This window comes from Myotis brandtii, unplaced genomic scaffold (genome assembly GCF_000412655.1).
Source record: "Myotis brandtii unplaced genomic scaffold, ASM41265v1 scaffold82, whole genome shotgun sequence".
Taxonomy (NCBI): domain Eukaryota; kingdom Metazoa; phylum Chordata; class Mammalia; order Chiroptera; family Vespertilionidae; genus Myotis; species Myotis brandtii.
The window spans coordinates 5125642-5142003 of NW_005371324.1; the positions used below are offsets into that span (position 1 = coordinate 5125642).

Genomic DNA, 16362 nt, shown 5'->3' on the forward strand with positions numbered 1-16362 from the left:
AAAATATATTAAAAAATAAAACTAAAATAAAAAGTGAGGGTTAACAGTGGAATTTGGCTTTAAACTAAAGGTGGGCATTTGCTAGACTGAGAAACATTTAGCCTTTGGTCTGCATTCACTGTGATCCTTAATATTGCATAAACATGAGTTTCATTTGGAAGCTCCAGGCCTCCAGAGATTCTAACTCAGATAGCATTCCGAAGCTTAGGAGCACCAGCCCTCCACCCTCCCAAGTATTCCTGACACAGTAGGTTTTGGCATTTGGGAACCACCAGAAGGTCTCAGCAAAAAGATGTGACTTGGGTTTATGAGGGCCTGTTGGCTACCCTGCACCTGGTCATGGTTTTCCTGAAGACGGCACTCAAAAAGTCCACCAAACAAACATAACTAACATCTCTTTGTTTTTATTGCTATTTTATAAAGCCTAATATTTTTCTAAAAAAAAAAAAATCAGTTTACATGTAGTAAGTTACAAGTAAAAAGCTATAGATAACATAGCCATTAGAAAAAAAAAGAACTAAGTATGAAAACAAAAGCAGTAAGCAGCAATAAAATTAACACCTACATACAACTAGCAGTGCAATAAGATAAGCAGAAAGCAGCTTTACCTGGAAAGAAAAAGTGATTTAAATACAGAAATAGCACCTTACAAAAAGGAATTGAGACATGTAAACGTGGTAGGCAGATTCAAGTATAAAAGTTATACCCCCAACTCTTGTACCAGAATGAAAGGGTTTCACAAACCCTGGACAGTGTAGGGCACACACCCTCCTCAGTGCCAACTCAGAGCTGCATTTCCTTAGTAGGATCACCAATGATTGTTTTTTTCTTTTACTAAATCATACAATGACAGACTCAAGACTGCCACTGCCGCGTCACGGCCCCAAACACCCAAGTCCAGCTCAGCAGCTTCACTGAGTTGGTGGCTCTGTAAGAAACAGACGCATCATCCGGACAGAAACCGCCATGCATCGTTTCCACATGTCACACAGCCACATTATGACGTGGGTACTGAATACAAAAGGCACCTGTTCTTCGTTTTCTATCGCTAAGTATGGTCACAGAATCGTGATATTCCCATTTATGGGGTTACTTCCTAACACCCCTCAAGAACTGTGAATTCTCTGAGGTTTATGTGGTTATATCATGAACAGAATTTTTTTTTAAAAAAAGATAGTAAAGTGAGGAACATCTAAGGACAAAGGAGATAATCAGTCTGTGTTTTGATTTAAATGCAAACCTCTTGAGTGAAAATATTTGGGGACAATCTCCAGCAGGGCAGCTCTGACCTGCACCCCCCTGTGCAGGTTTATATCCGGAGTCCTGAAAAGGGCCTGTTTTCATTTGTTCCGATAGGGATCCCATCATATCCGTTCAAGGTAATCATTACCATGCAATGGTGGATGACTGAACATTTTTATCTGTTGAACTCCAGAGAAGGTTGTAAAAAAGGGGAAAAATAGCATCTTGTAAACTTTAAAAGTTTAGTGTTAGTAAAATTTTATATGGTAGCAAATTTACTTATTCTAACTACCTACTTTTAGTTTTTTAAAAAAATCTTATGGGGGTATTAAGGCTAATAATATCTGGTAGTTAATATAAAGCTACTTTACACAGACTCCCAGAGTCACTTAAATTAATATTTTTATTCTTTCATATAACATTTTATTGGGTCCAAAAATAAAAATAAAATAAAACCCTAAACCAAGACTCCAAATCCAAGATAGAAATTTAAAAAAAGAGAAAGGAATAAAGAAAGAGGAAGGGAAGGACCCATTTATTCTGAAGAAACAGGAGTGAGGTTAAACAGCCGTGGGCAAACTACGCCCCGCGGGCCGGATCCGGCCCGTTTGAAATGAATAAAACTAAAAAAAAAAAGACCGTACCCTTTTATGTAATGATGTTTACTTTGAATTTATATTAGTTCACACAAACACTCCATCCATGCTTTTGTTCTGGCCTCCAGTCCAGTTTAAGAACCCATTGTGGCCCTCTAGTCAAAAAGTTTGCCCACCCCTGGGTTAAGATCAATAAATTTAGGCATACAAAGATCTCGTCTGGCTATGTACCGAAGCCCTGAAGTAATCCGGGTTGACAAAGGGATACTGCATGACAGCTTCCCGAATTGCAGTCACGCTGAACTATAAGCCCCTGCTTTCATGTGCTTACTCTTCTGTCCTCTGAACATAACTCTGGTTTGAATGCTCTTGGGTACTCAACAACCTGTGTCCACTTTCCTCTTACCCTTCCAAACTGAAGACAAAAAGCAAAGGAAAAAATAATCACCTATTGTCCTATTATCAGTTTCTACATTAATTCCTCAGAATTCTACCAAAAGGTCCTATTCAGATTCCAATTTCCCATACAATTATTTTCCACCCCCCTGATTTATCCAATGAACAGCAATTGTTAGAAGGCATCCAGACCTGACATTTAATATTTAAATAATAATAAAAAAGCACCCCACAGGGGCATGTAGTGAAGGACAGTGAACACAGTAAGGTGTTTTTTTTTTGTTTTTTTTTTGTCCACAGTTAACTGAGAAGCAGCGGTTCGGCTGCTGTAGTTCATCTAAGCTCTTGTGCCCAGACAGGGTTAGCACATCTGTTGTAGCAAGGTGTGCCATTCACAGTTATTTTGGTCTTGACATTCTGTCATGTGTGCCAACATTATCCACATTATCTCTAAGTTGTAAAGTAAGTGCAGGGCTAATTATAGGGGAAAAGCACAAACATTCAAGTCGTCACACCCTGAACAGCATGTTTTGCTGTACAGTGGGGCCTTGACTTACGAGTGTCCCGACTAACAAGGTTTTTGAGATACCAGCTGTCTCTCTGTCGATTTTTGCATTGAGTTGATAGAGTAATTTGAGTTAACGAGCTCCTTAACGAGCTTAGTCTCGGAACGAATTAAACCCGTAAGTCAAGGCCCCACTGTACTTGTAAACATTTGCACTAAGGCCCATTCCGGGAACACAATAAATAACACGGTAGGATTCACAGCTGACGCTGTCTTCCCGATGAAGCCTAGGAAGCCGTAGCTTTTTAATCTGCAGGAAGGAAGGCTCTCTCACCACAGATCTACTCAGGGCGAGTGGAAAGACACGTCAGGGACACTCACCCTGGCTAAGTGCTGGACAGGCCTCACCTTTAGGCAAACCACAGGCTCCAGTAGCCTGTTCCGATCTACTTCGAGCAAATAGAGAATTCTTGGAGCAAAACCACAAGTCAGCGGGCGCTTTCCCTGCGACACCAGGCACAGAGTCTGGGCGCTAACTGGTACTAAACGCGCAATTAGTAACAATGACTTTCAGGAGAATAGACGGTGATGGGAAGTTAACGTGCGGACCGGAGGGTGAAAGGCCCGATGGCGTGCATTCTGCTTCGCTCCAGCGCCAGGACCTGACCTGTGACGGACAGGGAAGCTCAGGCGGTCTGAGGCACGCCATCGGGCAGAGCACCCGGCTAGTGGGCACCGCCGCTGGGTATTTCAAGTCTCCGCTGCGCCGAGCTGGCGTTTTGCGACTGCTTGCTCTCTCTTCTCCTAAGGACCCGGTCTCCAAGGCTGCCGGGCGTCTTGAAGAATGTCTCACAATGTGTGTGTCGGGTGCTCTTGGGGGTCCCTGGAGTTGGGGACTACAAAAGAAAAACAGTAAATAAAAGCAGAAGTGAAGTCAAATTGTTCTCAGTCTCTAAACTGGAAGTCCTGTGTCATTATGGTCCCTAAGCAGGCGGTCCCTCCTCTTTGCTTTTCTATCACATTCATGCGACGTATCTCAACACTTAGCACAATTGGAAATTAACTTATCTTGTGTGCAGAAAGGCAGCCTAACAAAGAATTTATAAGCGTGGCACCTGGAGCCAGGGTCTGGGCTCTGCCATAATTAGCTGTGTGACCTTGGGCAAATGATTTAACCAGTATGGGCCTCAGTTTCTTCATCCATACAATGGGGATGATAAAAGTACCGACTTTAGAGGTTGTAAAAACTGAACAATATAATACTGATAAGGTACTTTAGAGCATGCCAGGCAAACAGTAAGTATATGTTTCTTGGCTCTTTTTGTTTATTGATATTTATCCTCTCCTGTTAAATGTTAAACATGTATCCCTTTAACAAACTCTAGGAGGGCAGGACTATTATCCTGTTTACTGTTATACCCTCACTGCCTAGGTCAGTGCCCGGCACATAACTGGTGATCAAAAAGTATATGTTACGTTGTAATAGCCTTGTTTAAAAACTACCATGTTTATTTCAACGTCTACTAAACTTCTGAGCCTCTGAATAACATGTTTAAAATATTTTTTTGCCACAACATAACTCTTTCTTTCGGAGAGAAAGCACTCTGAAAAATGCTTAATGCATGAAAGGAATTCAACAAATACTTATTGACTAAAGTATAAATGGAGTTTGGGGGAGAAATATAGTTTGATTAATTTATATTAATCATATACACTTATATATGTACATTTGCCTCTATTCTGAGTGTGTATGCATATAGATGCCTCCTAAACACTGCATTATTTTAAGAAATGACAGATGCCAAAAATCTTTGTGTCAGTATCAAGACTTCCGAAGTTTCTCTTGTTTCTGCACAATTAAAATTCAGGGTGGTCTCCTTTATGGATCTAACGAAATGAAAACTTGGAGAATCTGAACATTCAGCATTCATCAAAAATTTACCTGAACTAAGCCTAAAATAATTTCCTCTAATTAAAAACAAGTAAGAAACATTTTTGTCTTTAAAGCACGGATCTCCTGCCATAGGCCTTTGTACTTTATAAGCAGGTAATGGGGTCTGTAGGGGAAGCTGGGAGAACCTCACCCGGAGCCGCTGCCCTGCAGTCAGGTGACTAACACCAAAGCTGGTGAGATGCAGGCACCCCCGTCCCAGAGCGATGAGCCTTCTTGTGCAAACGGAAACAAAACTTCAGGACTCACCTGCTGTAATTTCACCACAGAGCCTGGGTGTCCTTCGTACACTGGGGATGTGGGCTGGGTGGCGTTGTGCAGTCTGGACATCACTGGACTCTGGGTAAGTGAGTGGGGACCCTGAAGCTGAGGGTCTGCTGGAGGGAGTGTCGAGGAGTTTGGGTTAACCAGGGCTGCAGGGCCGATGAGAAGATGAGGCGTTGATCCGAGGCCTGGCAAGCGGAAACTCCCAGGTCCCGTGTTTGGGACAGAGCCAGGGGCAGGGGAAACCGGCCCGGCCATTGTGGGAGAGTAGAGAACAGGAAATGGGCCCAGTGTCGAAGATGGTAAGACCATGCAAGGGACACCGAGGGGTGGCAGCTGACCCGAAGGTGGTCTCATAGCATGAGGGGTCTGACTGCCAGGTAAGAGCACATTGAGACCATTTAATCCTGAAACAAGCAGAACAAGGCAAAAGTCAGAATGAAGGTCCCATTCAAGCTCAAATTCCTCAGGGCACTTGCAAATGGGAGCCCCCAGTGAATCAACCCCACCTGAGCAGTCAGCCCCTCCCCTGTGCCCTCCCAGCCCCTCCCCTGTGCTCTCCCAGCTGGCACTGCCTCTTTGCAGCAGCAGCTCTGGCTGAAACCCCCCATATTTCTGTATGAGAACTGGGTGATGCCTATGTCTTCCGAGGGGGATTTCAATGTGAACACCACTGCATTGAAATGGAGGAGGAATGGAACTTGGATGGGAAAAAATATCTTTACTTCTATCAACTGTAGCTGAAATTTATATTTCCCTCAGTTAAGATCATGGGCAACACATCACAACAGTGTTACTACTACCTTGACTTTGTCACTAGAACAAACACAGATATATTCATAGAACATTACAGCTATGGCAGATTTCTGAATAGACTGTTACGCTCATCACAATTTTGAAATTATGAGAGTATTGGATTTTCTGTCACATATTTTTATTACTATAATTTAAAAACATTTCTCTAACTGTATCTATAATAATAAAAGCATAATATGCTAATTAGACCGGACAGCTGAACAACCTTTCGGACATCCTTCCGGGTGACCTTCCGGATGAAGCCGGGGCTGTGAGGGCCGAGCAGCTTGTAGGAATTTTGTGCACTGGGCCTCTAGTTTCCATATAATTGGCTTCCTTTGTAATCCCTGTGTTCTGTGCACTTGTAAGTGTGCTGAGGAGGAATCCCTGGGCTGTACCACAGAGGCAAAGGGCCCATGGCCGCGTCTGGGTTTTGTTCAATATATCTGTAACACTGAGAATCACGTTTAAACTCTCACAAAATACTTGCTAAAGGAATAAAGAATGTCTTCTAGAGGAGCGAATAATAACCAGTTCCTACCTACCTGTGAAGTGAACAAGGACTTGAGGAAAATCAATTTAAGTCTCTTTCCATCCAGAGCAGCTTCATGTACTCTGTGCATATCTAAATTAGGTGTCTATTATATTTCAGCTTTACTTCAAAATGGTAACAGCATTTACTGAGTCTTACTAAGTGTCAGACACTATTATTCTAAATGCTTCAGATGTATTCTTATTGAACTGAATTTTCACAGCACCCCTCGCCCCATGAAGCAGGTGCTGTTGTGACTGTCGTTTTACCAATGAGGGTGGCTGCACACGTGCCTTTCGCTCCCACAGACAACAGGTGGCTTTCTCACCCAGCCCTTCTGCGGCAGCCCTGCCACCAGACCAGTCACAGGCTCTGTCCCTCTGGACATTCAAGAGATCAGCACACTAGGGGCACACAGTGGCCAACTGGCTCATACTGTCACACTGAACCAATGCCAGACTCAGCCGAATTATAAAAAAGAACCATTTTTTGAATTTGTTGTGCCTTTTAAAATTTTAAATCCTCACCCAAGGATATGTTTTTTATTGATTTTAGAGAGAAGGGAGAGAGAGAGAAACATCGATGTGAAAGAGAAACATTGATTAGTTGCCTCCTGTAGGTGCCCCAACTGGGGATCGAACCCACAACCTAGGTATGTGCCCTGACCAGAAATGGAACCCACAACCTTTTGGTATATGGGTCAAGGCTCCAACCAACTGAGCCACCTGGTCAGGGCTATTGTGCTTTTTTTAGCAAATAAAGTTTAATACATTTTTTAAAAAAAATCACTTGCATAATTTTTTCCCCATTAACCTGGAGGTTGGAGAAAGTCTAAGCAGCCTCTCCCTTCGTTTCATCAGTGGAGGAAACAAGAGGGCTGAGAGTAAAATGACTCAGAGGCTCATCAATGAACTGCTTTGGTCAGGTGACACGGAACAAGATTTAAAAATCCAACTGATCGTCGATTACCCCAAGGGCCTTCGGGACATGATGACATCCCTTACCGGCTGATGGCTGCACGTAAAGACACTGCAGCAAAGAGGGCTCGGTGGTGCCTTCATTTTCTTGCAAAGGCTTTTCAATCTCTGTGTTCCTTGGAAGACTTCCCCACTCGGAAGAAACGAAGCCATGTGCTGGAGCCTTTCCCCAAACGCCCCTTGCAGCAGGCAGGTGGCTATTCAAGGGCATGTCTTCAAGGGACACAGACGCCCTGTTACCCCGCATCTTGGGAGAGGCAACATCTGAGGAATCTGCGGATTTCTAAGCACAACCAAACCAGGAACCAGAAAAGCAAGTCAAAATCCCAGCAGCAAATCTTAACAGCTTTACCAAAACAACTACCATAGAACAGGAAGGTCAAACACAGCTGTGCACAACAGTGACTTGTGTATGTCTGTTGTCTCAGTCACGTTTTAGGAATGGCCTGAAAATCAGCGTCACATCTCAAGCATAGAAATGGCGGAGATTTTCATAAACGGGAAAATGGGCCATGATGTTCAGATTGTGCAATATGATTCTGAGCTGCCAGCACAGAAAGGGTGATGATACCACAGTCTTTGAGGGGCCTGATAAGAATTGCGGGGAGGCCCAAAGCTGTCTTGGTTATCTAAGGCACATACCAGTCAGTCTTTCATTTCTGTTCTGCAACCCACACTACATACACACTTAGGAAAATTCACCCCGGCAGCAGAAAGGGCCTTAATTAACGAACTGATTCCCATGAAGGGCGCCCAGCTGACCCACTGCAACCCGCTGCAAAGCCAGTGCTCCTGCTGTCTGCGAGTCTCACTGGTCACGCCTCATCAACCTCTGCATGGCCACTGAGCGGGAGACGTGGACAGCTCCTGTGTTTGCTCTTTTCACTTCGTGGGGAGGGAGACGGGATCTCTGAGCAGAGATGAAAACTGACCAAGCACAGGCTCTGAAAGTGAAGTAGCATCCACATTCCGGACTCTGGAACTTAGCTGAGCCCTGGATTAAGACGGTTCGGTGATCTCAATGTATTTAAAACAAAAGGACGGCAACAAGACCGGGAGGAAATATACAGGCGTGTGAACAGTGGTGGCCTCTGTGTGGTGGCATAATGGGTAGAACTTTTCTTTAAACGTTTTGTCATTTTATACGAAGTGTGACTTTCATAAAAATCACTTACTTTTCTTACAGTACTACTTTACGGCAAGCCTTTTGGGGAAAGCTAGTTCAGGCCTTAAATATGCAAGTGGCTCATGAAATACCCCCTATTCCAGATTCAGTAGCTTATTAACCTCGGTGTGTCCTCATTAGAAAGAAGCTCCGGTAACGGGACGTCCCTAAACACACCCACCCAAGAATCCACCGGGACGCCCTTACCTTGGGCATGACCAGGGACAGAGGGCCGTCTTCGTAGCCCCTGCTTTGTCTTTTAGCGGCTGGCTCCTCCTCCTCCTCCTCCTCTGGCAGCTGCCTCTCCTCACCCAGGCGCTTCTGGGCTGTGGGTGTGGACCACAGCGCTGCGGCTGAGGCCTCTGAGCCTCTGCTGTCCCTCTCGGACCCGGGCTCCGGGGGCGGTCCCTCCTGTAGGCTCCCGCACAGCATGAACAGAGAGGTGGAGGGCACGTACAGCAGGGGCTGGCCGGCCAGCAGGCCTGGCTTCAGGCTCTCCACGTCTGAGGCCGCAGAAGCGAGGGAGACACCTACTTGTCTATTCAGACCATTCTGTGTGGAGAAGGCCTGCAAGTCCGTCTGAGGCACGGAAAACACCTGGTGGACTAAAGGATTGACACAGTATTCTGAGTCCACAGGGTGGACAGGGAAAGGAGCGGCGGGGTCCAGGCTGCTGGATGGAAGCGTCACCCCCTCCCCGTCCAAGGCTTTGCCCCTGTAATAAAAAGAAACAACAGGAACCACTGAGTTACCACATTCTACCAACTCCCGACTCTACTTTTCTGAAGAGACGCACCAAAGCAAGAGTGGGGAATACTGCTCGGTTGTTAAAGTGTATTCCCTAAACACACATTAGGTAACCTAACCGCAGAGGCGATGACCAGGTATAACCAGGATCGACAGTTGGTGGGGGCGGGGGGGAGCTGATGGCTAATGGGGGAGTTGCTCTGGGAGGATCTGTTTAGAGCTAATACTGGCCCCTTCCACATCTAATAGTTATCAACTACCCAGCAGGTACCCCTTACCAGGCACATGGGTACTACAATAATTAGCACAACATTATAATACTTTACACAACTTTTATAATATTAGTCGCCACTCTCATCCCCCTAGTTTACTAGGGAACAAAACTGAGGTTCAGAGGGTAAGCAATCTGCCGAAGGTCACCCAGAGGGGCCTCTTGCTCAGTCACCGTGAGAGATCCGAGCTGCTTAAGAGATTGACAACTTTGATTTCAAGGATACATCCCATTCATCTCAAATCCTTTGTGAGACAAATGAAGTGGGCAATGAGTGAGGAAATACACTTATCTACAAAATTATTCTTTTCTGTCATTCTTGTCCCATTCTGCTCAGTATTACTATAGACTTTTTAGGCAACGCATTCAAAATCAAGGCCCATCAATATGTGAGATTATAAACATTATCTGGCCTTTTATACAAAAAAATTTCCAAATACTAAAAAACAAAATGCTTATATGTTCAGTATATTTTTGGAAATAGATGAGGAAACTCCTTTAGAAACTGGTACACAGAGAACAGGGATTTCTGACTACTTTTCTGTTGGAATCACTGAGACCTGGGTTGCCCACAATCTCATTGTCTACTGTGCTGCTGGGAATAAAATGGAGTGCTCCGGGCTGCAGTGCTGAGTGACTCTCAACCACAGCCCCCTCTGAGCAAGCAATCGCTATTACTCAGCTCTGTGAAACCCAGTGTGTCCACACTGAGCACATCACCCATCTTCCTACCCCCAGCCGTCTCCCGTCAGTCTCTCCATCTCCACCACTGTCACCATCATCTGAGACCCAGGTGTTTCTGCAATGCCTCCTCCTGCTCTGGTAGGTCCTGCTGACTCACCTATCCCACTGCGTTCCACCTCTGGCTGCGCCAGCTCAGGCCTGCACCACAGACAGAATTGCTGCAAATGCTCTGCTCTGTGATCTGCTCACTTAGAGGATATTCTCTACTTCCAATCCCACCTGCTTAAAGCAGCCAGAATGGTCTTCCCTGGTGAACCTGCAATAGTCTGCACCATCTGTCTCCTAAATCCAAACCCTTCTACCTGGCTTTCAAAGCTTTTTGCCAACTTGGCCTACTTACCTCCAACACCCTAAGCTCTTCTTCTGAATGGTGTTTCCTTTCACTATCCTATTTGGGTAAATCATTATCGTTAATCAGCTTGCTGTCCCTCCACTCCCTGACCCTGCCTCAGAATCTGTTTCTTCCCAAATCAGTCATTAAAAACGTCTCTTGTTCCTTCTTTAGCATTTCCTCTGATAATATGTGACTGCTGTAAAAGGAGAATAACAGTACCAACCTTAAGAGACTGTTATGACTAGCCCTGGCCAGTGGTTAGAGTGTCGGTCCATGCACCAAAGGGTCATAGGTTCAATTACCAGTCAAGGGCACATACCTGGGTTGTGGGTTCAGTCTCCAGCCCTGGTAGGGTGCATGCAGGAGGCAACCAATTGATGTGTCTCTCTCATATCGATGTTTCTCTCTCTCTCCCATCGATGTTTCTCTCTCTCTCCCCTCCTCCCTTTCTTCTATTCTCTCCCTAAAAATCAATGGAAAAAAAATCCTCTGGTGAGGATTTAAAAAAAAAAAGATTGTTATGATTAGATGAGTTAATATACATAAAACTTTTGGATTAGTACCTGGCAGTCACGTGTTACAATTATGACAAAGTGACTCATGGACTATGATCCATCATTTTTCAGTGTCACACTAGTAGTGATTTGTCTTTTTGGGGGGCATTTGTTTAATTTTTTTCCCTATAAGCCATCAGTCATTAAAAACGCCTCTTGTTCCTTCTTTAGCATTTCCTCTAATAACATGTGACTGCTGTTAAAGGAGAATAACAGTACCAACCTCAAAAGATTGTTATGACTAGCCCTGGCCAGTGGTTAGAGTGTCGGCCCATGCACCAAAGGGTCATAGGTTCAATTACTGGTCAAGGGCACATAAATGGGTTGCGGGTGGTGGGGCACGTGCAGGAGGCAACCAATTGATGTGTCTCTCTCACATCGATGTTTCTCTCCACCCCCACCCCCCGCTTCCTTCTATTCTCTCCCTAAAAAAAATCAATGGAAAAAATATCCTCAGGTGACGATTTAAAAAAAAAGATTGTTATGATTAGATGAGTTAATATACATAAAACTTCTGGATTAGTATCTGGCAGTCACGTGTTACAATGATGACAAAGTGATTCATGGACTATGATGTATCATTTTTCAGTGTCACACTAGTAGTGATTTATCTTTTGGGGGGCATTTGTTTAATTTTTTTCCCTATAAGCTTTCATAGCTCAGGGGATAATTTTTTGTACTTTTGTGTCCCTGATGCTATATCATGCACATTGTTTTGCATAAAGGGTAAACTTACAAACTTTTCAATAAACAAATGGCTGACTTAGGAGCAAGATTGCTAAAAGTTACCTTTGGGTGGGTGGCATTTCAATTTAGTCCAAGTTAACATTCGGAAATAGAGAAGAATACACCTGGAGTTTTTAAAAGACTTACTGTGGCTTGTCTTCTATTTGCTGCTGGTAAATAGCTGCCAGACTTCCAATTTCTAGGAAGCCACCTGGTCCTATAAAGGAAAAGGAAGGTCTAAGAAATACAGCAAGAGACGTATACATACCAGTTTTTTATAGCAGGATGCATTTTCACAGCTCAGGGACTCTAAGACTATCTCAAGTCTATTCTGGTTTTAATTCAAAGAGAGACATTTTGAGAAGCAAGCTGTTACTGGTAAATTCAGGTCTCATCGAAAATTGGGAAGAGAAACAAAACAAGTGTTGCTTTGTAAGTCGGATGCATTTTTGAGATGCATCAAACAGGCCATCCATGGCAAGCTAATTGATCTTCCAGGCTGACTAGGATCAGTATCAAGGAATAGGCCCATGGTCACACCCTGTGAAGTCACCAACTCTCTACCCCCAATAGTTGTCCCATTTCAGGGTAGTGAAAAAACAGGCAGGGCCTAGAGAGGCGACTGGATTTAAAGTGCCAGCGCGTGGAGGGTAAGGCTACGATGACATGGGCTGACGGAGTCCAGGGTTCAGCAAAGGCAGGTAGATACCTTGTTCTTCCCTGGAAGGGCTGCTGGGTCCCGAGTTCACTTTCCTGTGACTCCTCTCAGAAGCTGGAACTCTGTTGAAGGAGCCACGTCGAGCCAGCTTCTGTGCAGCACAGACGTGAACTTTGCTGTATGGTTCACTTTTCAGTTCTGGTAAGACAGATGCAGCAACATCCACTAGTTCTTCATCTACATAAACGGAAGATTTGGCAGTGTTGTTACACAGCTATCATTCCGGATAACTTTACCTTTTTAAGATATGGCTTGGAAAGCCTATCATTGTAATGGAGCTACCCTATAAATGAGAAACTCAGACACTCCAAGGAATTATATGAGCCTGTCTCAAACCCCAATTTCTTCTGATGTACAATTCTTTTTAAGTTAGTGGAGGACTATAAAGTGAGACTAACTCCATATATATTCTAAAATTACCTAAACTGCAATAAAAGTAGAGCAAGATGTTTTTCACCCCAAAATAGAAGGGACCTAACATTTTAGATACTTTCTTTGGGCAGAGTATCAAAGGGAAGCCCAGCTATGCTCAGCTCAACGTGCATATTTTGAGGTTTTTAACGTTAAATGAAATCAGTCTCTTATGCCATAGCTCTAAGGCAATGAATATAAAAATTTCTGGATTCTATGGCTTTATTATTTCTTATGCAGTAGGAGGCTCCGTTACCCAGTGACCAAAGGAATAAGGTCAACAGAAACCTCATAGTTGAAATGCTGCAGAATAGTAAGGATAATAAAGGGCTGGGCCTGAGGGGCCCGTTTTATGCTTCAAGGAGCCAATATGAAGTCAGGACAGAATTTCTACATAGAACCAGCCCTGTATTTCTAGGTAGAAACAGTCCCCATTGCTGTTGCTCAGACAGTTATTCCTACCCTGCTCTTCTGTGCTGTTTATTTCAGAGCTCAAAGCATGCCCATTTTAATAAGGCCGATTAAATAGACTGAAAGGTCCAGCCACACTTATAGTCTCTAAAACACACAAACATTGAAAAAGAAAATCACCTTTCTATTTCTTATAACAAAAACACAGTAAATGTTCTTTTTAGAAATTCAGAAATTACAGAATCAAAAAGAAAAAAATGGGTCAAGACAATAACAGGGATCAGAGTTCCCCTCCTTCCTGAAACAAAACACTGGACAATATATATAAATCAACCAGTGGCTCTCACGACACTGAACATCAGGACATGAAAGACAATGATCCTTTAGAGCCAGGAATCAAATGAGGTGAGCTCCATGACTGCCCCAATTCACTGCCTGGAGACTGTTTCCAGGTTGGGGTGCAGAGAGGGGAACCTTGAGAGAGCCTGGAAGTCTCTCCAGGTTGAGGATGGAGCTGGGAGGCCAGGAAAGCCAAGGCAGCTGGAGTTTGCATGGCAGGATATTAGAGGAGAGCCATACAGAAGGAGAATGCTGGAGATGGGTGGAAGGTGCCCCTCGGGTACTCAGTGGAGTACTCACACAGGTGAGAAAACTACCCAAGGCCAGAGGGGAAAGAACCACTCAAAAGGAGCAGAAGGAATACTGTGTTGTTTCAATAGTGGGGACAATGTACATGCATATATATGTATATATGTATACGTATATATGTATATATACATATATACATATATATATGTTTTAATCCTCACCCGAGGATATTTTGTCATTGCTTTTTAGAGAGAGTGGAAGAGAGAGGGAAAGACAGAGAGATATCGATGTGAGAGAAACACATCAATTGGTTGCCTCCTGCATGACCCCCAACTAGGGCCTCGGCTGGGGAGGAGCCTGCAACCGAGGTATGTGCCCTTGACTGGAATAGAACCCGGGACCCTTTGGTCTGCAGGCCAATGCTCTACCTATTGAGCCAAACTGGCTAGGGCTACATACATATTCATTGTAGCTTTATTTGTAACAGCCAAAAAATGGAAATAATCCAAATGTCCATCAACATGTAAATGATTGAAGAATGATATAGCCATACAATGGAATACTTCTTAGCAATAAAAGGAAAAAACTACTGATAAATGCTACTACATGATTAATCTAAAAATAATTATGCCGAGTGAAAGAAGCTTGATAAAGAGTATAGGGAGTACAGCCTATTCTTGTTGTTTGTGGTTCTCATGTTCTGTAAAGTGAGCAGGAACAATTAATTAGCAAACACTGAAGCACTGTTCCTAGAGGAAATATAGGGTTAGGTTCCTGCATGCCTCTGGTCACAACATTTTTGTCAACTGATCTACACATAACCCTGTTTTATGTGTTTCTGTTTAAAGACACCTTATTTAATACATATTGTTGATCCATCAGTTCTGAACTTATAGCAAACAGCACTAGAACTCATGTCTCAATGAAGCTCCTCTAACATGTATTTTCTCTGTAAGGTACATCACTTAGAAACACTAGACAACGCTTCAGCACAACACTTGGGTACCATTTCAAACAGCGAAATCACCAACTCCAAGCACACAAATGTGAAACATGGCATTAAAAGGACCACAAAAAGGACACTTGTTTATAGTATGAGAGCTGAAACAAGGCAGAGCACTGTCCAGCTTGACCTCAGTTGGCAACTCAAACTTTCTGCCATTCTCTGCATATCTGTGAACAACTTAGAAAATACTGCGAGTATTCCTTTTGGAGTGACAAATTTGAGTAGATAAATTTGCAAATATGGAATCCGATATAATAAAAGGCTAATATGCAAATCAACCAAACGGCAGAACGACTGGTCACTATGACATGCACTGACCACCAGGGGGCAGAAGCTCAATGCAGGAGCTGCCCCCTGGTGGTCACTCATGACTCATGGCTCATGGCTGGCGAGCGCAGCAGTGGGAGCTTCTCTCGCCTCCACAGCAGTGCTAAAGATCCCCCTCAGGAGATGTCCAACTGCCGGCTTAGGCCCGTTCCCTGAGGGGACATCCCCCGAGGGGTCCCAGACTACAAGAGGGTGCAGGCCAGGTTGCACTCCCCCCTCCCCACCCCAGTGCCCGAATGTCGTGCACCGGGCCTCTAGTCTGTGAATAATGACTGTAGGTGACTCACTGATAAAAATTTTTATAAAATACAAACAAATCTAGAGTGAAAGAAAGCAGATCAGGGGCTTCCCCTGCGGAGAGAGAAGGGGAGGAAGGAAGAAGTTTGAAGGGACAGAAGAGACTCTGGAGGGTGATGGGCTCACTGTCTTGACTGCGGTGATTATTTCACAGATGCAGACAATGCAAAAGCTTATCACATTGTAACTTTAACCACATTCCACTTATAATGTGCCATGATATCTCAATAAAGCTGTTAAAAGGAAGAAAAGGCCATGATGGTGGGAAGGGAGATAGGAAAGAGACATCTATGAAGTTTAATTGTGAGGCACTGCTAATCAAGGAGTGAATTAAGGAATCAAAAGTAACTCGATGTTCCAAATTTGACAGCTGGCTGATGATGAGGATATCAGTAGAAACCAGGGAATGCAGAACAAGGATCACATTTCTGAGGGTAGGTAAGCAGCTACTTTTGAGGTTCCTGACCTGGTACCAAGCCCTCTTTCCCTCCTCAGATCAGAGCTCCCCGCAGTTGCTGTCCCACTGGTTATGCAAATACATGAACTCATTTTCTCAACTCCAGCTCATTTCCCCAACTACCTCATTTTCTGCAATGATACCACCATCCTTGAACCCCTCCTCTCTTTCAACCTATCTAAAGACTAAAGACCCCTTGTCACGTCAGTCTATGCTTCTAGTACAAATGTCTTGCTTACCCTTTGAAGCCCAGCAAAAATTCTGTTCCAACTGATCGCACTTCATGTCTCATCACTCTCTGCCCTATGCCCTCCACTCAGACCAGGATGGCTGGTCTCTCCCCGACAC

At 44.1% G+C, this 16362-nt stretch overlaps 1 protein-coding gene across 1 annotated transcript in view; it reads right to left on the bottom strand.

The window, feature by feature from the left end:
* Positions 1-2924: 2924 nt before the first annotated feature.
* Positions 2925-16362, bottom strand: part of E2F7 (E2F transcription factor 7) — a 35667-nt gene continuing 22229 nt past the window's right edge. The window contains exons 8-13 of the mRNA XM_005884172.2: positions 12509-12694; positions 11947-12016; positions 8631-9138; positions 7286-7541; positions 4940-5361; positions 2925-3635 (exon numbers count right to left, since the gene is read on the bottom strand). Coding sequence (XP_005884234.1) covers positions 3465-3635; positions 4940-5361; positions 7286-7541; positions 8631-9138; positions 11947-12016; positions 12509-12694 — 1613 coding nt within the window. The 3' untranslated portion in view covers positions 2925-3464. The remainder of the gene's footprint in view (positions 3636-4939; positions 5362-7285; positions 7542-8630; positions 9139-11946; positions 12017-12508; positions 12695-16362) is intronic.